The sequence below is a fragment of the Schistocerca americana genome, chromosome 7 (assembly GCF_021461395.2).
Source record: "Schistocerca americana isolate TAMUIC-IGC-003095 chromosome 7, iqSchAmer2.1, whole genome shotgun sequence".
NCBI lineage: Eukaryota > Metazoa > Arthropoda > Insecta > Orthoptera > Acrididae > Schistocerca > Schistocerca americana.
The window spans coordinates 396,848,638-396,870,949 of NC_060125.1; the positions used below are offsets into that span (position 1 = coordinate 396,848,638).

Consider the following 22,312-nt stretch of genomic DNA (forward strand, 5'->3'; position numbering starts at 1 on the left):
TAATAAAGCCGTTGGTTGCATAAACTTTACAATAATCATGCAAACTTATCATTTGGTGGACAAGGAACCTATTTTTATAAGCATAATTTCGTTAATCATTATCTTGTGATATTATTTCTGGTCTATGTACCGCTAAAAACGCAAAGAAGCATCATAAAAACATGTAAGAAATAGGACAATTTGGATAGTGCATCATGTGATCACAATAGTTCGTCAAACGATGTTACTGTAGCTAATGGAATATTTCTTTAGTCAATATACATCTTGTGAAGAATACATCACAGTCGTATCATTTTTATTGTACATTCATTCAAATACTATGTGAAACGGCCAGGCAATATTCTTTCCGCATTTCAGGCAGTGTTGGAATTACATTGAATATCCAAGGAAGCGAGCCGCTTACGAATTCGACAGAAGACATTGAAGCTGCCGAGAGATACCAGCAATTTGAGGTGAATACAATAAAGAACTTTTATATCTTGTTTCAGAATAGGATGTAACTGTAACTCTCATTGGTTTTAAACACTGCAAGATGAATGACGCCTACTATGTTGTATCGTTTGTGTAACAGTTAAATCGTTTTCTTTTGTTCTTGTGGTCTGATGACCGAAAACTGGATTGATCCACCTTTTCACGCTAGCCGATACCGTGCAGACCTCTTCATTTCTGAACAACTGCCGCAACCTAAATTCTTTTGAGGCAGTTTCACATATTATTCTCCCTCTACTGTTCTTGAGCTTCTACTTCTCATCAAAGCCAAACTACTGATGGTTATAGAGAACAAAGGATGTGTCCTATCTGTCTATCCATCTATTCTTTTATTCAGGTTGTGTCAGAAGTTTCTTATTTGCCAAAGTCGATTAAGTACCTCAACATTAGTAATTTGATCTTCTGATCTAATCTGAAGTATCTTTATACAGAACCACATTTTTAAAACTATTCTGTTCTCTTTTGAATTGCTTGCTGTTCAAATTTCATTCCGTACAATGCTAACCTCTAGTAAGAAACGTTCAGAAGGGAATTCCTTACGCAAAACGCCTCTGCAAATTTGGTGACACATTTCCGTATCTAATTCTCTCTGCATCCACTGCATTAATTCGAGAGAATTTGGTTTCCTTTGTGTTGTTGTTGTTCATCTTGTGACCTCTTTTCAATCTACAATCCAATCCGTGCACCTGCTCTTCCAAGTCCTTTGCTATCTCTCACGGATTTACAATGTCATCGGCAAACATCAGAGCCTTAGTTTCTTCTCCATGAACTCCATGAACCCCATTTCCAGCTGCCCTCTGGTTTCCAGTGTTGCTTATTAAATTTACGCAGGGGATAAGCTGCAACATACTCTCGTGTACTTCTCAACGACAGTGTCCTTCAATACGACTGCGGTGAAGGTTCTATACAAGTTGGAAATAGCGTTTCGCACCCTGTACTGCATCCCCGTTACCATCTGAATTTAATAGCGCTTATTTAAGTCAACATTCTCAAAAGCTTTCTCCTTCATTTTCCAGAACGCAAACTACCCTCATGTCACCAACCAGTTCCTCTGTTCCTGTACAAATACATGTTTTGGACTGTTCATTAATGATTCGATATTCGCACCCGCCCGTCAAGTATTTTTTTGAGTTGGGAATTATTACATTCTTCTTGAAGCCTGGAAGCACTTCATCTGTCTCCTGTATCTTGCTTACCAGAAGAATAGTTTTGTTATTTCTGCGACTCCGAAGAATCTCAATAATTCTGAGGAATGTCGACATCAGATACTTTGTTTCGATTTAGAAAATTCGTGACCTGTCTAGTTTTTCTCACAGTACTTTATCTCCAATCTCAACTTCATTTACTTCCTTTGCCCTTTCTATAATTTTGTCTTCAAGCTTATTTCTCTTATATAGCCCTTCCACCATTCACATTCTAAAAGTGACGTTGTTTGTCAAGGGAAAAATTTTCCATTTTTCAGGCAGGACTCTACGCTCATCCCATCTTCAGTCAAGAGGGCGACTACCCGGCAGTGATGCGTGAGAGAGTAGATGCCAACAGTGAGGAGGAGGGCCGACCTCGTTCGAGGTTGCCGAGTTTCACGCAGGAGGAAGTAGAATACATCAGAGGTGCGGATATGATATATCTTTTCCCAGATCTGTGTGTGGCAGTCTAATGAAGCAATTTTCATTTTAGTAACTTTAATTTCAGCAAATAACTTCACGCCAAAGATTATAGCGTAGAGGAGAAAGCTAGGCTTGTATGTTGAGATGAAACAAGCACAAGTCCAGTACAATTTCATCTATAACTAATTCCACTCATTAAGTGAGGGTAATCTTCAGATTTTGGTTGCCAAGTTCTGAATTTGTTATAAATCATAGAAGACGCAAGGACTTACTTTTTAAGCTCTGTTTTTCAATTTGCTTTTCGGATGGAGGTTTATGCAAGTTCTGAATTTGTTATAAATCATAGAAGACGCAAGGACTTACTTTTTAAGCTCTGTTTTTCAATTTGCTTTTCGGATGGAGGTTTATGCAAGTAATTCAGATACTGAATAGGACTTAACAATATATATCTTGGGCTCTCGACGCGAAAGGTCGGTGTCTTCTTCTAGGCATAACTGTCCAATTTTGGCGAAACAAGAGGGTATTTTAACAATAGCTAATTCTCTTTCTTACGACACGTCGTTTTGGTGGGGTAGCTTGTTTGATTAGTAATCAAAACGTCCTCGGTCCGGAGTACGAAACCCGCACCTGCTTAAATTTTGATTAATAATCAGTATTGGCGACCGAAGACTTCCGGCATAAGAAGTCACCCTCTTTCTGCAAAAGGCCTTGTCAAAGAGGGTGGAGGAGCAGACAGAGGTTTAGGGCATTCTCTTGCCTCTGAAGGCGGAAGCATCAGCAGTGATCATTGGCATGAGGGTGCTGAACGCAATGGAAATCAAAGGATTAAAGACACATAAAGTGTATCCACAGGACACGTGGCCTATAATTGAAAAAGGGTCATGATGATCTCTCAATTGGCAAATGTTTCCGGAATAGTCCCCCATTCAGATTTCCGGAAGGGAACTGCCAAGGGCGAGGTTACCATGAGAAAAAGATAGAATAATCAAGAAAAGCATTCGTTCTACGGGTCGAGGTGTGGAATGTCAGATGCATTAATGTCGTAGGGAAGATAGAAAATATGAAAAGGGAAATTCCAATGCACAATCTAGATATAGTAACGGTCAGTAAAGTGAAATGGAAAGAAGAAAAGGATTTCTCGTCAGATGAGTATAGGCTAATATCAACAGCAGCAGAAAATGATATAAAGGGAGTAGGATTCTGTATGAATAGGAAGGTAGGATGAAGAGTGTGTTACAGTGAAAATTTCAGTGATAGGGTTGTTCTTATCAGAATCCAAAGGGAAACTACACCGACAACGATAGTTCAGGTATAAATTCAGGCGTCCAAAGCTGAAGATGAAGAGATAGAGAAAGTATATGAGAATATTGAAACGGTAACGCAGAATGTAAAGGGAGATGAAAGTGTAATAGTTATGAGGGACTGAAATGCAGTTGTAGGGGAAGGAATGGGAAGAAAGGTTACAGGAGAACATGGGCTTGGGACAAGGAATGAGAGAGAGAAAAAACTAATTAAGTTCTGTAACGAGTTTCAGCTGGTAATAGAGAATACACTGTTCAAGAACCACAAGAGCAGGAGGTATTCTTGGATAAGACCGGGTGATACGGGAAGATTTCAATTAGATTACATCATGGCCAGACAGAGATTCCAAAATCAGATACTGGATTTAAGGCTCAGATCACAATGGTGTAGTGATGAAGAGCAGACTGAAATTCAAGATATTAATCAGGAAGAAACAATATGAATAGAAGTTGGATTCGTAGTGCCCAGAAATGACGAGACACGCTTGAAGTTCTCTTAGACTATAGATAAAGAAATAAGGAATAGCTCAGTACGCATTACATTTGAAGAAGAGTGGACATCTCTAGAAAGGGCAGTCACAGAAGGTGGAACGGAAAACGTGAGTAAAAAGATTGTAACAGAGAAGAAACCATCGCTAACACAAGAAATACTCCAGTAGGTCGTGAAAGAAGGAAGAATAAAAATGTTGAGGGACATTCAGAAACCCGGAAATATAAGTCGCTGAAGAATGGGATAAATAGGAAGTCCAGCGAAGCTAAGACAAAGTGGCTGCATGAAAAGTCTGAAGAACTCGATAAATAAATGGTTGTCGGAAGGACTGACTCAGCACAGAGGAAAATCAAAACAAACTTCGATGACATAAAAAGCAAGTCGTGGTGGGCTAGCACTTGCATGGGTGACCATCCGGTCTGCCGAACGCTGTTGGCAAGCGGGCTGCACTCAGCCCTTGTGAGGCAAACTGAAGAGCTACTTGATTGAGAAGTGGCGGCTCCGGTCTCCTAAAGTGACACAGGGAAGAGCGGTGTGGTGACCACATGCCCCTCCATATCCGCATCCAGTGAAGCCTGTGGGCTGAGGATGACACGGCGGCCGATCGGTACCGTTGGGCCTTTCAATGCCTATTCGGACAGAGTTTAGTTTAACATTAAGAGTGCATCTGGAATCCCACTGTTAAATGCCGAGGAGGGAGTACATTGAATGCATCTATGAGGGGACGATTCGTCTGGAGTCAATTTTGAAGAGATAGGAGATCCGCTATTGGAATAAGATTTTAAGAGAACTTCGAAGGACTTAAGATCACGTAAGACAGCAGAGTTGGAATTCCATCAGAATTTCTAAAATCATTTGGGTAAGTTGCAACAAAGTGTGTATTCACGTTGGTCTGTGGAATGTATGAGTCTGGGGACATACAGGGGTACCATCTGACTTTCGGAAAAATATCATCCACATAATTCTGAAGACTGTAGGGGGTGACAGGTGCGATAATTACCGCACAAAACGCTTAACAGCATATGCATCTAAGTTGATGACAAGACTAAAATACAGAGGAATGGCAAAGAAAATGAGGACGTGCTACATGACGATCAGTTTGGCTTTAGAAGGGGCGAAGGCACCAGATAGGCAATTCTGACGTTGTGGACCATAATGGAAGCAAGACTAATGAAAAATGAAAACATGTTCATAGGATTTGTCAAACTGGAAAAAGCGTTCGACAACTTAAAATTGTTCAAGATATTCGAAATTTTGAGAAAAATAGCGATAAGCTGCAAGGAAAGGAGGGTAATATACAATAAGTAGAAGAGCAAAGAGAGAATAATATGAGTGGACAACCAAGAACGAAGCGCTCGAATTAAAAACGGTGGAACACTGTTCAATCTGAATTTCGAAGAAGCAATGATAGAAATAAGAGAAAGGTTCAGGAATGGATTTATAATTCATGGTGAAAGGACATCAATATTACGATTCGCTGAGGACGTTGCTATCTTGAGTTTAAGTGAAGAAAAATTACAAGATCTGCTGAATGGAATTAATAGTCTAATGAGTACAGAATGTGGATTGAGAGTAAACCGAAGAAAGACGAAAGAATTAAAAGTAGCAGAAATGAGAAAAGTGAGAAACTTAACATCAGGACTGACGGTCACGAAGAAGATGAAGGTAAGGAGTTCTGCTGCCTAGGCAGCAAAATAACAATGGTGGACGGAGCAAGGAGGATATCAAATAGCCCTGGGAAAAAAGGACATTCATGGCCAAGAGAGGCCATCGGCATTGATTTGAGGAAGAAATTTTTGAGAATGTGCGTCTGGAGCACTGCACTGTATGGTACTGAAATATGAACTGTCGGAAAACCGGAACAGTGGAGAATCGACACATTTCAGATGTGGTGCTACAGGCAAATGTTGAAAATTGGGTGGAATGATAAGGTAAGGAATGAGGAGGTTCTGTGCAGAATCGAAGAGTAAGGGAATGTGTGGAATACAATGACAAGGAGAAGGGACAGGATTACAGAATGTCTGTTAAGACATCAGGGAGTGACTTCCTTGGTACCAGAGGAAGCTGTAGAGGGCAAAAGCTGTACAGGAAGACAGATACTGGAATGCATCTAGCAAATAACCGAGGACTTAGGTTCCAAGTGCTACTCCGAGATGAAGAATTGGCCCCGCCCCAAAAAAATGTCCGCTTTTGTCAAGAATGAGGTCAAATGATGTGTGGACCACTCAAACATATTTACGAAGGTCGTGCAATAAATAATATCCCTCATTGTTTTCCTCAGAACATATTTATTGTTAGGAGTCAGAATTTGGTGACAACATACATCAACATGCCTTGTGCGCAACATGCCTTGTGCGTGTCCTATTTTTCTATGTAGTCTCCATCACGTTCGAAGGGCATACACCAACATTGTGGAAGAGGATGTATTCCTTGCTGGTAAAAGCTCTTGTCCTGTAGGTAGCCATGTTTTCACTGCATGACTGCCACTCTCGTCATCTTCAAATTACCTTTCCCATAGAGAATCCTTAAGCGGCTGAAAGAGATGGAAGTCCAAGGATGCCAGGTTTGGACTGTAGGGTGGATGAGGCAATGATGTCCAATGGCGATTTGTCCCCTGGTTCTCAGATTTGTATGTGGGCTTACATTATCATGTTGGAGCAAGATTTCTGCTGGATTCTTGTCCAATCGAACGCAGCGGAAACGGTTCTTGAGTTTATTCAGAGTCTTCACGTATGCCTCTGAATTGATGATTGACCCCCTTGGCATCACATCCACGAGAATGACGCCACCACAATCCCGAAAGACCGCCGCAATAACTTTTCCGAGGGGGTTATCTTGAATTTCTTCTATTGTGGTGAATTAGGATGAAGCCACTCCATGGCCTGCCTTTTTGTTTTCGGCGCAAAGTGGCGCTTCTGCATTCCCCGAAACGATTCATGAGAGAAAGACCTCTCCATCGTTCTCAAAACGCTCCGACAATTCATAAGAAATGTCCTTTCTTTGAATCTTGTGGTCCGCTGTGAGCATTCGTGGAACTCAACGTGAGCACCTCTTTTAATACACGAGAGTCAATATAATTGCAAACGCATTTCCAATACTGACTGACAACTGTAGAGCCAACTGTCGGGTTTTGATGCGCCGGTCGGCACGATTCAGCGTGTCTGGAGCAGTGGCTGTGACAGGAGGTCCCGAGCGTGACTGATCGTGGAGCTCTGTTTCTGCATTTTTGAGATTGTATCTGTCTTTACCCATCGCCCAACAGCATTATCAACTGCAGCATCGCCATACACTGCACACAAACGTGTATGGATGTTCACCACGGTTTCTTTTTCTGCACACAAGAATTCGATAACACGCCGCTGTTTGCAAGTGAGTAGTATTTAGACGCCATTTTAACGGTGTACTACGGCTCTGACATCTGCCAGAACCGTTCCATTGACCGGCGATCAGACCAAACATCAAATGTGAAGCACCAACAAGTACATTTGTCTATGTACATTAATGGTTTGAAAAAATGTGCGGCATTACTTATTGATCGACCCTCGTATTAGTCTTTGCATCTCAAGTTCCATACGTTACGATCTTCCTTGCTGTAGATAAATAGCCCCTTCAGCTCTCTGTTCATCCTCCAGAACAGTTTCATATTTGCTTCTGACATATAATTAGTTAATTTAGACATTGCCTATGGCCGTGTTCTGATGGTAAATGTGACAACACTGCGAGCAATGTTGCTGATATCGGAGCAATTTCGTATATCATAACACTAGAGATGACGATCACCACTTGAAAATTTATTTTACGCTCTTAGATGAATTTTATTTGATTTAGATGTGACCATGGATAATTTTAACTATGTAACTGAAGACAGTTTATAGTTTACTATCAAGTTAGACTTTTATTAATAGTATCTGATGTTAGTTAACGAGAATCGTTCAGTGAAATGGATATTGTACAATACTAACATTAAGGGTAATTTAGGCAAAGGAAAAAGTTGCTTCTAATCAGAACTGTAATGCCTTATATAATGTAAACGATCTGATCGTAAATATCTGGACACTTAGTGCATAATGGGGTCTGTCCATCGTTCCCTTTCAACACAGTTTATATTCTGCTGGGGACGTGTTTGATGATGCCTTTGAATATCTGTAGAGGAATGGCAGACCATTCTCACGAGCCGAAACCAAAGTACTGATTTTGGACACTGGGACCAGGAGAGAGGTTGACTAACTCATAAAAATGGTACGCCATTTGGTTTCCTTCGGGATTCTGATCAGGCCAGTCCATTAACCGAATTTTGTAACTCCGTGGCCAGGCTGTAGCACGAACTGTTCAAAGCTCCACCATTCGCGTGGGGCATACAGCCTACCGAACTGTGAGCGAGGATCAGTAATCAGCACGATCTCATGGGATCTGACATTGCGACCTGTCTGACGGGAGATTCGGAGCAATGAGCACCAAGGGATGGAGTATTAACAGATCACCGCGTGAGACACGCTGTGGTCCATGAGCGGCACCCTCCTTCTTGAAGTCACCGGCCTGAACTACGGCAGCCTGGAGCAGCCACTGCGCTCAGCAGATGCTTCGCCGGCTTGCTAAACCACCAACTGCCGAAGATATGGCTAGGAAGATATGGCAACGAGTTGTGTACGGAGGAATAAATAACATAAAATTTAATTGTATTTCATGGAGTCTAGCGACACCACACAGGTGCCTGGCAAAACAGCAGGGGTTTCCTGCCTAGGAGAGTGGGACCTCTACAATAATTTATCGATATTCAGTATCAGTGCACCAAAACATTTCGTCTTGACGTAATAATTGCTTATTCCAACAGCTTGATATTAAACCAAACGATGGTGTCACACTTGATTAACTGTTGCAGGATCAGCAGACTTCTTCGGGCTGAATCACTACAGAACGTACTACGTTGTGAATGGAGCGAACGCCACCTCGCCCTCGAGAGCCCACGACTCGGGCACAACTGCAGTCAGTAGTGGCGTAAGTTACTGAAATTACCTTCTTGAGCTGAGGCTTCTTCTCATACAGTTTCTCTACTTGATTAGTTTTCACATTTGGAAAGCGAATCAACTGTGGTGTTATCCGACATCAATCATAATCCAAACCTAATGTAATTTCATGCTAATTTAAACGCAATGGACAGCTCAAAACACAGATTTATTTATGTCATACTATGGCACTCCCTGTGATACTACTAATTTTGCAGAGGATGAGATAAGGCAAATGGAACACGCGCAGATGTGGAAAATATCAGAGTTCTCAATTGTAGAAGTAAGTAATACTATCATTCCGTTGCATTTAATGAAAAGGAAACTATAACCGTTTACATAAGAGTGTATGCGTTCCTCTAATATCATAGGCCCTTGGGGAATTTTTCACCTTATTGGTATATGGTTACAGCTAGCTTTTTATATTCTCTATGTAAATACTCGCGATTCTTTTATAACCAACTGCTCACAGTTTCTTTCACGAAGATGTCATGGAAGTGTCTTCAGCGAACAGAAGCACTTCCCTAGAACAGTAAATGCTATAGATGTGTCTCTCTACTACCAATCATGATTTTTTATTTGTAGAATTTTACATTTGCATAAATGAAAGTTTAAAGTTAACTAAATTAAACACTTTAACAGAAGGAACGACACCATGTAACAAATAATTATTACTAGCAAATTCAGAAGAGTAATAAGGAAGTGTTATAAGAAAAAACACGAAACATTTCTTCGAAGCAATATGTGTCACAGATTAAGTTCTTACAGAGTCATATTTTCCAAAAGAGAAGTTATTCTATCATCTTGTACTGTATTCCTCATCGAATATGAAATGTACAGCTTCAGTAAGATAAGTAAACCTAATGGACAGAACGTGGAAATGATTGCATAATGTTACTACTGTGGCTTTTGCTGTCACACTACCGCAGTACGCTTTCTCCAAAAGTGGCGTAGTATGCTCATATTTTACCGTAGTCAAGTGTGCATATTGTTCCAGTATGTTTTCGAGTAATACCTATGACGGACGTCGTAACTTTACTTTTTGACGTTGTTAGTCAAACGATGGTGCTTCGCTGAGCGACTTGTGCGTCTCAAGACTTTGATTTTGTTAACCTTGAGACACTGTACACAGATATCGAGGTTCACAGAACAATGACGTTAATAGGCGGTAAAACTGAAAAATTTGACAATTATAATATACTTTTGATCGATTTCTATCCTTCGAGCAAGTCTTACAAGTGAAATAAGTAGAAAGCAATGGTAATCTTGAGTTGTAGGAAGCAGGTCGTAGAGTCTTCCGTTTAAAATAGCTTCATTTTAGGGTTGTGGCTGCGCTTCACATTTGGCCATTTGCGAAAATAAGAACACAACTTGTAAAACTGTCAATTCGTCTTGTAACACACCAGGGAGGAAAGTGAGTAAATATGCAGCACTTATAAAAGCTACCCTTTGGCACCCGATACTGTACAACACTTCCTGGACGCAGGAACAGGGCTGGATATTTACCGACCGTGTGCCTAAACCCACGTACCTAGTCCTTCCTGCGGCAGTTAATCTGCTGCTCTGTGCATTGCCTGGTATGATGTGTTTTGTAATAACAATTGTCTAGTAGGGAAAGGAGCCATTTCCACCAAACTTACCAATTTGATCTGGCAGAAATGACTGTATTCTGTTAAACACTCGCACAGGGTGGGGCTGCACTGTTCACAGTTAACAACATTCCACAATGCACGTGAGCAGTATTAGTACTCAAAGTACACGTTCGTTGTAATGTACAAGGTTGCTGCCTAAATGATGGCATCCAAAGCAAAAATACGGTGCAAGAACGCAAAATAATCACTGTTCAACGGATGTTTTATCAGTCGACGATTGGCTCAGTTCTTCCAACAGTACTAAACAATTAAATAATTTATAACACGAGCGTGCGTGCGACCGAAACGCGAAGCAGATGCTCCATAAAATTTGGGGTACGATTTGCGAACGAGAAAGTATCCGCGCTCGTGATATTGAGCCAGTCAAAACGATATATGTTTCTTTCACTTAGAACTTGCAATTAGGATCATACCGGTCCACATTATTTTTCCATTACCGTAGCGACGAGGTTCATTGTTATTGTCCGGACACGACACACAAAACCGAGAAACATCACCATGTGGATAAACATTGATACTGCTTCGTGAACACTGAAATTAAACGCACAACTTGGGTGGCAAACATTTTCAATTACCTCACACAAACTTGTAAGATACGTGCTGTAGCTACAGCATCAACACAACATTCCGCCCGCACTCCGCGAAATCTACGCCACGACTGTCCACTGTTGCTCGGCAGAAAGGCGACTACCGATAGTCAACGATATTCTATGCTTCCATTCGCGCACAAGAATGTTTTAGAATGCTATTAGAGAATTACAAAAAACAAACAAAATATGAAACCCCTCTGGAGGTGGTGATTGGGGGGGGGGGGGGGTTGTGGAATACCCAGTCCCACGGTTAGTGTCACGGTCGACTGATTACCGCAAAGCCATACCGTGACGCGCGAACAAATGTCAAGAAGTGTAATATTATAGCACATACAAAGAAATCGTAAACGCTTACAAACCTACCTACAGTGCAACCCACTACAGAAAAACATATATACAATTATAAGATAAAGGAAAATAGAATAGCTTCAGCCTCGTCAAAAAGTTTCGCCTGCTCTAAGACATGTTGATCCAATAGAGACGTGTATCTATCTTTTTTTTACACTCGTCCCCCACTTTCTTTATGGTTGCCTTCAGTCGATCGTTGTCATCCTCCACTTGCTTACTAGCTTCTTCTGGCCGCTGGTTTGGTCAAGCTGCCTGTTAGTTTTGTCAATAGCAGCAGAAAGTTCATTCTTCATTTGCTTAGTAGTTAGGTCAATCTTCCTATTAGTTCGGTCAATCTGCCTATTAGTTTCCTCGAATCCCTTCTTCAGCATACTCATTAATGTTGTGAACGTTACGTTGTTGTGAACGTTACTGCTACACTCCTCTCGTCTGGATGCAGGCACGATTGGTGACGATACAGCACCAGGGCTTCCCATCTCAACCGACAAACTACAATCTCCCATTCCAGAATCTCTCTATTTTCAGTCCTACTAACTTGAACCTTCCTCTCTATAGGACTACTTTCACCTGACGAATCTCCACCTAAATTCCTGATCATCTGTGCTTAATTGATCTCATTAGCTGACATAATGAATAACTTACATCACACAAGCAAGAAAATGGAAAAGTGGGAAGAGAAAAAAAGTTGTAAAGCCTAAATAACACTAACCGTCCTGCACACTAAACAAAAAAAAAACCATAAGTCAATCCCTCCAACGCCGTATTTCGTGCTAAGAAACACAGCAGACACGCAAAGGATCAATGTCACAGAAGTACACTTATATTTAGACAAAAGATTCCCTGCTGATAAAGCATTACATTAGTATATTGCATGGACTGTTACAGCAGGTCTGGGAAATGACATTTAACTTTACTGCACTAACTGACCAGTGTCAAAGTGTAGTGCCGATACGATAAGTTGCCTCCACTGTATTATATCAACACTAGATGCATTCCTTGAGATAATCTAAAAAGACTCCCTAGTGATCTAGTACCCATTAACAGACTATCATGTCAGTTTTACAAGTTGCTTCCACTGTAAACATTTAACACTATTTGCATGAAATTCTGCATTGCCGGTCAGTTACACTAGCGCCAGAAATCGCAGCCCTGCGAAGCCTTACGTTCTTGACTGCCCATTGCCGTGAGCGGATCAGCACTGCCACCTGCTGGCCGGTAGGTGAAATGCAGCAATGGTGTGGTTGTAGTCGTTCGCGTTGCTCATAGGTGCTGCCTATGTCGCAGATGATGCAGCATGCATTAGTAGAATAACTCTCCAACACAGGATCTTTGCACTGCACTCCATAACAGAAAACTAGAATAGCTGCAACTTGAACTCCTTGGTCCGTAGCGCACACAGTCTGTCTGACGTCACACAACAATCCAAAATACGCTGTTTGTAAACGTTATTCATTGTTTCCGTTTTCGAGTAAATCGGCACCTCATCACCGAAGATTACAAGTCCTGCAAACGTACATCGCAATGTCACACGCCCAGGAGGAAAGGGGGTCGATATGCAGTACTTATAAAAGTTAGCCATTAGCACTCGAGACTATGCAACACTTCCTAGACACAAGAACAGGGCTGGATATTTAACGACCGTGTGCCTAATTCCATGTACCTGGTCCTTCCCACGGCAGTTGATTTGCTGCTCTCTGCATTGCCTGCTATGATGTGTTCTGTTATAACTATTGTCTAGCAGGGAGAGGAGCCATTTACACCAACAATACCAAGTTGGTGTGGCAGAATTCACTGTATTCTGTTAAACATTCGCACAGGATGGCACAGCACTGTTCGCAATTAACATCATTCCACAATGCACGTGATCAATATTAGTCCTCAAAATACATGTTCGTTGTAAAGTACAAGGCTGCTGTCTAATTGGTGGCATCCAAAGCAGAAACACGGTGCATAGAACGCATAATAATCACTGTTCAACGGATGTTTTATCAGTCGACGATTGTCACAGTTATTGCAACAGTATTAAACAATTCAGTAACACGAGCGTACGCGTGACCGAACTGCGACGCGAATACTCCATAAAATTTCGGGTACGATGTGCGAACGAGAAAGTACCTGCCCTCGTGATATTGAGGAAGTCAAAACGATATGTGTTACTTTCACATAGAACTTGCAATTAGGATCATACAGATCCACATTATTTTTCCGTAACCGTCGCGACGCGGTTGACTGTTGTTCTGCAGACACGACACACGAAACCGAGAAACATCACCATGTGTATAAACAATGATACTGCTTCGTGAACACTGACATTAAACGCAAAACTTGTGTAGGAAACATTTTCAATTACCTGTAATTATAATGTTTGTTACGAAATGTGCTGCAGCCACGGCGTCAACACAACACTACGCCCACGCTCCACGGAAGCTATGCCACGACTGTTGCCCTGCGCTCGGCAGAGAGGCGACTATCGATAGTAAACGATACGATTCTATGCCTACAGTCTTTAACCAAATGAACCCACTAATTCATCACGAAGGGTCAAAATACTCATTTTAGTCTAAAAAATTCATCTACCTGCTCTGAAACAATGCACTCAATATCATCAGTGTCGCCTTTAAGTTCCACGCCTTCAGCGTCGTTGAGAGCAATTGTTTTCAAGGGTTTCGGTTCCCAGAAACGACACGGCTGACGAATGCGCGAGCTTCAGCACTAGATTAGCTCAAGAAGCTCAATGCGTATTTTTTGCTTTCGTCTGTCCTCTTCATTGACACTAATAGAGCAGACTTTATCCAAATTATCATTCTCATGCTCATCCCCCAATGCTGCATTGTTTGTAAATTGGGACGCCGGCCGGAGTGGCCGAGCGGTTCTAGGCGCTACAGTCTGGAACCACGCGACCGCTACGGTCGCTGGTTCGAATACTGCCTCGGGCATGGATGTCTGTGATGTCCTTAGGTTAGTTAGATTTAAGTAGTTCTAAGTTCTAGGGGACTGATGACATTAGAAGTTAAGTCCCATAGTGCTCAGAGCCATTTGAGCCATAAATTGGGACACGGATACAGTCAACGGGAAACGTTTGTTCCCTCCAACTGTTGCGTATTCGTCTTAGCTACTAATAGGCAATGATTTCACCAATTACTCAATATTCACTTTGCATTGAAATGTTTCGAGAATGCTATGTCTCAAATTCAACAGAATCAGTAGGAACATACCACAAAAGGGAAGTTGATGAATAAATTGATACTGCGTTACTGTAATGAAATATGAATGAATTATATAGCTTCTGACAGTCATAATCAGGATAGTAAGATATTTAGAACTGAAAAATGAGTGAGATAAGTAGGCAGTTTTAAGATCTTTCAGCTGCGGAAAGAATCAGGTACTATTCGTAATGGCATATACCTGAAATTTTTGTTTTGGTGTTGCCATTTTCCGCATTTCCACTAGTGCAGGCATGTCTGACAAAAGCTGGAAGAGAGTCACAGAGTAAATCTGAAACTAGGCTGGTAGTTCAGTCCAACATGAGTACAACATCTAGCTAACAACTTGTTGAAAGACTGGCTGTAAATTTTAACAGCGAACTCGTACAAGCAGTTTATGTGTGTTAATTTTTATTATTGTAATCACAGATTTAAGGTACTTCTTTGCTAATTATAATGTTTGTTACGAAATAAATCTTGGGTGAGCAGCCTGGTATGAGTGTGCATACGACACAATATTGGCAATCGACCACGTTGCCATCATAAGGGCGCTGATGTAATGACCGGCGGTGGGTCGGCGCCAGGTATATATAGGACAATTCCCCTCCCGCTCCTCCCTCAGGCCTACTGGGTGACAGCGCATACCGCAAGATTGACACCGATCCTACCAAGAGGGTCGAGAGGAAGACTCTGGCGCTTCTCAAGGATTCTGGCTTCCCTGACGAGGTTACCAAGAAGCTACGCCCGAGGGCTGCTGTTCCTCCTAGAATTTACGGACTGCCGAAGGTGTACAAGGTATCGATTCCATTACGTCCCATTGTCAGCAATATTAATGCCCCAACGTATCTTCTTGCCAAGCACCTCAAACAACTGCTTAGCCCTTACGTTGGGAGATGTACACACCATATCCGTAACTCCGTAGATTTCCTGGGACGCATCAAAAACCTTGTGCTTAAGGAATCTGAGCTTCGACGTGGTATCTCTATTCACTAAAGTTCCGTTACAAGAATCCTATGAACTCACCAACCAAAAATTTGACGAAGAGACCACCAACCTTTTCAGACATCTTCTGACATCAACTTACTTCTTATTTGACGGTGAATACTACGAGCAGACAGAAGGAGTAGCCATGGGGAGTCCACTCTCACCCGTTGGCGCAAATATGTACGTGGAACATTTCGAAGAGGAAGCTCTTGAATCAGCACATCTAAAACCCATCTGTTTCTTTAGATACGTGGACGATACCTTCGTTATCTGGCCACATGGAAGAGATAAACTGGTAGACTTCCTCACACATCAGCTTCAGACACGAGAATATTAAGTTCACCATGGAGATCGAAACGGATGGGATGCTGCCTTTCCTAGATGTTTTGATTAGAAGATGAGCTGGGCCACAGCGTGTATAGGAAGAAGAAGCACACTGATTTCTACCTACATGCGGATAGCTGCCACCACCCGGCACAAAAGAATGGCGTGCTCAAAACGCTTGTAGACAGAGCTCACACCATATCCGTCAGGGACAATCTCCAACAAGAACTGAACCATCTGAAGACCGTGTTTCGGAGGAACGGTTACAAGGAAGGGCAAATTCGGAAGGCTCTACATCCCACACCTGCAGCACCGGTGGAAACTGAGGATGAACCTTAGGAGGAGGCGGCCTTGGCTATTAATCCGTTTTGTGGGGCCTTAGCCGGAAAATTGGACGCAGTTTACGTAAACACCAAGTAAAAACAATCTTCCGTCCTCCAAGCAAAACCAAGAACCTTCTTGGTAGTGACAAGGACAACCTTAGTCTACGTAAATCAGGGGTTTATCAGATACCTTGCCAATGCGGGAGTATATACATAGGCCAGTCAATTTCGTACCACTGAGGACCGATGCCGTGAACATCAACGGCACACTAGACTGCAACAGCCCAGTAAGTCGGCAATCGCTGAGCATTGCCTGTCGGAAATCCACAGCATGGATTATGTCCAAACCAAAGTCCTGACACAGGCTTCCAAATACTGGGACTGTGTCATCAAAGAAGCCATAGAGATCAGAGTAATGGAGCCACAACTGAATCATGACAGCGGTTACATCGTTAGCAAGGCGTGGGAACCCGAAGTCACCCTGATTAAGAAGAAAAAGGATTTTTCCCAGAATGTACTGACTTCGGGGGAGGGAAGACTAACGAGATCGGTGCCGGCAGACTCTCCTGAACGAGAATACCCAGGACACAGTACCCAGACGGCGGGAGAACGGAAACTGCACCGGGACCGCGCTCGGGGCGTGGACCGCACCGATTCATAGGAAACGCCTGAGAGAGGAGCGGGAGGGGGATTGTCCTATATATACCTTGCACCAGCCCACCGCTGGTCAGTACATGAGCGCACCTGATGATGACAACGTGGTCGATTGCCGAAATATTGTGTCCTATGCACACTCATACCAGGCTGTTCACCCGAGATTTATTTCGTCATAAAATACGCCTGGAGAAACTGAAGAACCACATCATAATGTTTGTTAATTTTTCGTTGTTATCATTCCGTTGAGGCATATGGACGACTTACTAACAAAGGTTTGAGAAGAATGGTTTATTACTGTGGCAGTGTTATGTAGCACTATGTAGCAAAGATTAACTTTTTGTTCATCTTTATGTTTCAACTGACGGTTCCCTAACTGTATTACATTTATTTTATCTATTGTAACCTCCCCACAGAAATTTAAAAGAACAATATTTAATAGAAATGGAGCCAGCCGTAACCTCCCTAGCAATTAAAATTAATGACAATAAAAAAAATGAGAATCGCAATCTGACTCTGGTGTAAGCTCCCACAAAAAAAATAATGAAAGATAATTCAATGCTAATGAAACTTCAGTGACAATGAAAATTCAATTAAACCGAAATATCGGTCTTTGGCCCTGTGCAAAAAAATCAGAATTGATTTCTTACCTCAGTATAACTGCATGTCAAATTTCTGCTCTTATTGTTGGGCACAGCTTGGAGGAACTGCATTGCAAATAATATATATATATATATTTCTTTTTTGAAATTTAACTGAAACTTTTCTATAAAGGAAATGGAAGGAGATCGTTGGTTCAATTAAAAGGTTCTTTTGTAAAAATTGCTTTGAAATCAAAATTATTATTGGGGCGATTATTGCATAAATTAGTTACAGTTGATTTACATTATTAGCTGAGCATTGCTGATTCATTACCTTGTTTAAAAAGTAATATACCTCGTCCTGAATCTTGACCAGAGTGCCATGTCGACGCCCGCCGACTCCTCACACACAACTGCACTCGACTGCTACTACCGACATACTGCACTGCTCACAGACTGCCCACTGACAGACTGCTCGCAACTGTACTGCCCGACGACTACTGACAGAGTACTGCTCGCAACACTCGCGCGGTCAAGTGCAGACTAACCACGATAAAAGGCTCTCTGGTCAAAGATTTTATCATGCCTCACCATCGCTGCTACGTTACATACGTGTTTCATAACCCTCCACTGGGGGGGGCAAAAATTTGGCAGCGATGGTGAGTCATTTGGACTTGCCATCGCAAGAAATTTTTTTTTAATTAATCAATTTTTTTACAATTTACAGAATATTCAAACGTAGTACATAAATTAAATGTGGTGCACACGCACCGAGTACAAAATATATCAGACAAAGACAAAATGTGAGTACAAAACATAGTAGCAAATCACAAAACTGTATATACAAATTATTTGACAGATAACAGAGTGCACACGCACTGAAAAAATGCTGTAGCATTTTCAGAACAAATGAACAGAGTGGCAAAAAAAATCATGTTGACAAGTGACATGAGTGCACATGCACTGCAGTTGAGAACATATCAGCAAATGACGAAATGTATATACAATGAGTAACAAATGACATAAGTGCATACGCACGGAAGTATTGAACATATCAGGAAATCACAAAAGGTTTACAGAATGAGTACAAATCATATTGAAAAATGAGAAAAGTGCACAGGCACTGAAGTTCAGTAGAAATCATATTAACACATAACATAAGTGCACATGCACTGTAGTTCAGAACATATCACCAAAATAAAAATGTATATACAATATAAAAGACAAGAGTGCACATATACAGTACTTCAGAACAAATCGAAAAAATGTCTTTATCATTTTCACAACAAATAAACATAATGGCAAAAAAAAAATCATGTCGACAAGTGACATAAGTGTACTCGCACTGGAGTTCAGCGAATCGAAAAAAAAATGTATAGCCATGAACATAAATGATGTTAACAAAAAAATGATTTTCATTATTAGGATAGGAAAGGGAAGGATTGCATCATGGTTGTAGCACTTTAGATTGCACACAGCTGTTCTGAAAGTCCATATCTTCCCACAGAAGTACAACACCAAGTGATACAATTTGAAGTTCATTTCCCATCAGAATTTATCAGCGTAGCCAAGACACTGAACTGTCGTAGTAATGTTCCATGTTCTCATTTTGGCAGTACACTAGGTACACCAAACAGTGGGACCATAATAACGTCTTCATCGCTCACGGTGGTGGACAGCATGTCGTGTCAACACCACGCTCTTACAAGGCACACCAACGTAGAATTAGTGCAAAAACCAAATATAGTGCTCCATGATCATGAGGATGGACAGGACAAATGGACATTGCAGTAATTCAGGGTAGTTAGCTCATAAGGTGAAGGACATTAAGCCACATAATATTGAGAATTACAGTAGTAGTTTGAGGCATTCATAGCCCAGTTATTGAACATTTCTGTACCAAGTATGTAGTATTACAGAATAATGTTCATAAAATTAAATTATTGGCATCATAGGTAATCGTATTACAATAAACATGGCAGTCCTTGGCCAGTTACAAAGCATATTTAGTATGACAGAATAATGTTCATCAGAAGTCTTAATTGAAAAGGAGAGTCAATTATTGGCCTAGCATTAACATAATACATTGAGTGATACAAATTATTGCCACTCATTGGCCATTTACCAAAACGTGAAAAGTCAACATTGAAAACCAGATCTAATTAATGGCATAATTAATAACATAATTCATTTAGTGACATTAATTATTGGCACTCAGTGCCCAGTTATAGGACATGAAAAATCATCATTGAAAACAGGAGCTAATTAATGGCATAATTAAGAACATAATTCATTTAGTGACATTAATTATTGGCACTCAGTGGCCAGTTAGCAAAATATGAAAAGTCATAATTCATTTAGTTATATTAATTATTGGCACTCAGTGGCCAGCAAGTATTGAATAGTATAAAACATTGTTCATCATCTAGTGTTATTCAGATCATTAAGAAGTCATTATTAAAAATCAGTTAATTACAGTCATAGCATTAATAATCATGGGCATTATAAGTAGTCTCATTACAATAAACAGTGGCAGTTATTAGCCAGTTACAAAGCATTATTTTATATATATATATTTTTTTTGTATCATTAAGAAGTCATTACTGAAGTGACATACTATTCAGAGTTGATCATTATTATTCAGAACTCTTTTAAACTGGTATCATTATGTGGGACTGGGAATACATTTTTTTGTTAGCAATGCATTGCGTTGGGATCGATAATTAATTGCTGAGGCATAACAATATTTGCCTTTGACCTATTGCTGCAAATGAGGATAGGTAACGTCATTCGTCATGAGTCAGCTGTAGCAAGGTTATGTAACAAAACAGTATATGTGATCACATTTATAAAAGATAGACACAAATGGATAAAAAAATAAAAATGCAAGTACTAGAACAGGTATAATAAGTAACAGGTTTAGTATGTATCATGAAAAGCTTCTCCTGGAAAAAATACAAAATGGATTATTGAGCTGAAAGAAGAAACGCATACTATGCTGAAAAGTAGTGAACTTCGAATTAACAGGTAGTGAAATGTGTATAAAAATGTGTTCCATAGCTGTCCTTTCCAAAACTTTCCGTCATCCTACTATGCAATATAACACCTGCTGTCAAAACAAACTGCAACAAATACTTAAATAACTACATAGCCTAAATATAACTTCAACATTATCCTCATCTGTAAAGAAAAAAACTTTATCATCCATCACTTCATCATCCACATTATCATAACTTCATTATTATCATCACCTGTAAAGAAAAACTTCATTATTCATAATAGCATATCCTTCATCATTATTCATCAGCATTCATTATCATCTGCAAAAAATCACTTCATTACTCATTACACAACTATTCCTTATCTCTAGCATATTTCATCACTAGAACTAAGATGTGTAGTTCTGTCTGACAGCCTGCATCAATCACCTTGTATTCTGAAAGAAAAAATTAGTTAAGACTGCTATTCTACGATGAGTATAGTATATTCTTGTTAATGCTTGTTAATCCTGATCCATTTACTCTTCCTCATAAAGTTATTGCATCTTCTTTCGTTTATTCCGTAGGTGAAATTCCCATTCTGTTGAATTTATTTCTTACACGCATCATTTCTTTCTGACATTGATGAACAAAGATTAATGTCTTGCATTTAAATCATATACCCACTAAGTAATGACTGGTTTATGGTGACATAATTAACCATACAGCATAACATGACAGAAAACGTAATATGTGAAGACATTGACAGTGTTCAGATGCAAAAATGTACACAGAATAATATAATGCAGCAGTAAAAAAAAAAAAAAATGTAAAACAGTCACGATGTTGAGATATCATAGGGCATAAAAATGTCAAAGTCAACTGGTGTGTGTTATATCTTAGCTATTTCACAATGCATACGAACAAAACATGAAAAAATCGTATATATATATAAGAAACAAAAAATGTGATGTTCGTTGTGTTCAGCTTGTATGTAGTGTAGTTAATAGAGGCGAGAATTAAAGCCTTTAATGGAGAAAAAATGTAATGAAATTAACATGTCATTAGATAACATTGCATAATTAGTCATAAAATACGTAAGTGTCTCTGAAAAAAAAATGTGCACAGTTTGATATATAACGACAAGAAAAGCGACCTGCTAACCTTACCTTGCCGGGCACTTGCCAAGAAAAATACGATAATCATCAATAATTAGTCATGTGAATATAATTGCATTAGTAAGTGGCATCATAGTGTGTTGAATCATACAGTGTCTTCATTCATTAAAGGGTTTAATATTTGACCAATGGTGGTTGCCTTTCGATTTACTGGTTCTCAAAGTTTCGACGAGTACAACATTGGGGTGAGGGATGCTGCGAATCCGATATGAACCTGCGTATAGAAGTTCAAATTTACTGCACTTACCTTTTAGTTTGCTGGATAAATAGTGTGTACGTACTAATATTTTCTGTCCAACGTGAAAGTCGCGGAGTGTACAAACCTGTTTTTGCTGTCTTCTCCGGCGCTCTGCGGCACGTTTGATGTTGTTCAGCGCAATGTCAATTATTTCATGGTGTCGTAGGCGACGACATTTAGGGAAGTTTACTAATTCTTTAATTTTGTTTGGTGGTTCAACGTTTTTCAGTATAACAGACGGAGATAGCATAGTGGATTCATTTGGAATGGAATTAATTACATCTTGGAATGAGAGTATGTGTGTATCCCAATTAATATGTCTTTTGTGGCAGTATATTCGGCACAGCTTACCAATTTCTTTCATTAATC

The 22,312-nt window shown here is 40.4% G+C and overlaps 1 protein-coding gene across 1 annotated transcript in view; it reads left to right on the forward strand.

Annotated features, from left to right (window-relative positions):
* Positions 1–22,312, forward strand: part of LOC124622547 (myrosinase 1-like) — a 92,252-nt gene that overhangs the window by 47,674 nt on the left and 22,266 nt on the right. Inside the window, exons 6-8 of the mRNA XM_047148284.1 lie at positions 358–452; positions 1,952–2,099; positions 8,767–8,882. Of these exons, the coding sequence (XP_047004240.1) occupies positions 358–452; positions 1,952–2,099; positions 8,767–8,882 (359 nt within the window). The remainder of the gene's footprint in view (positions 1–357; positions 453–1,951; positions 2,100–8,766; positions 8,883–22,312) is intronic.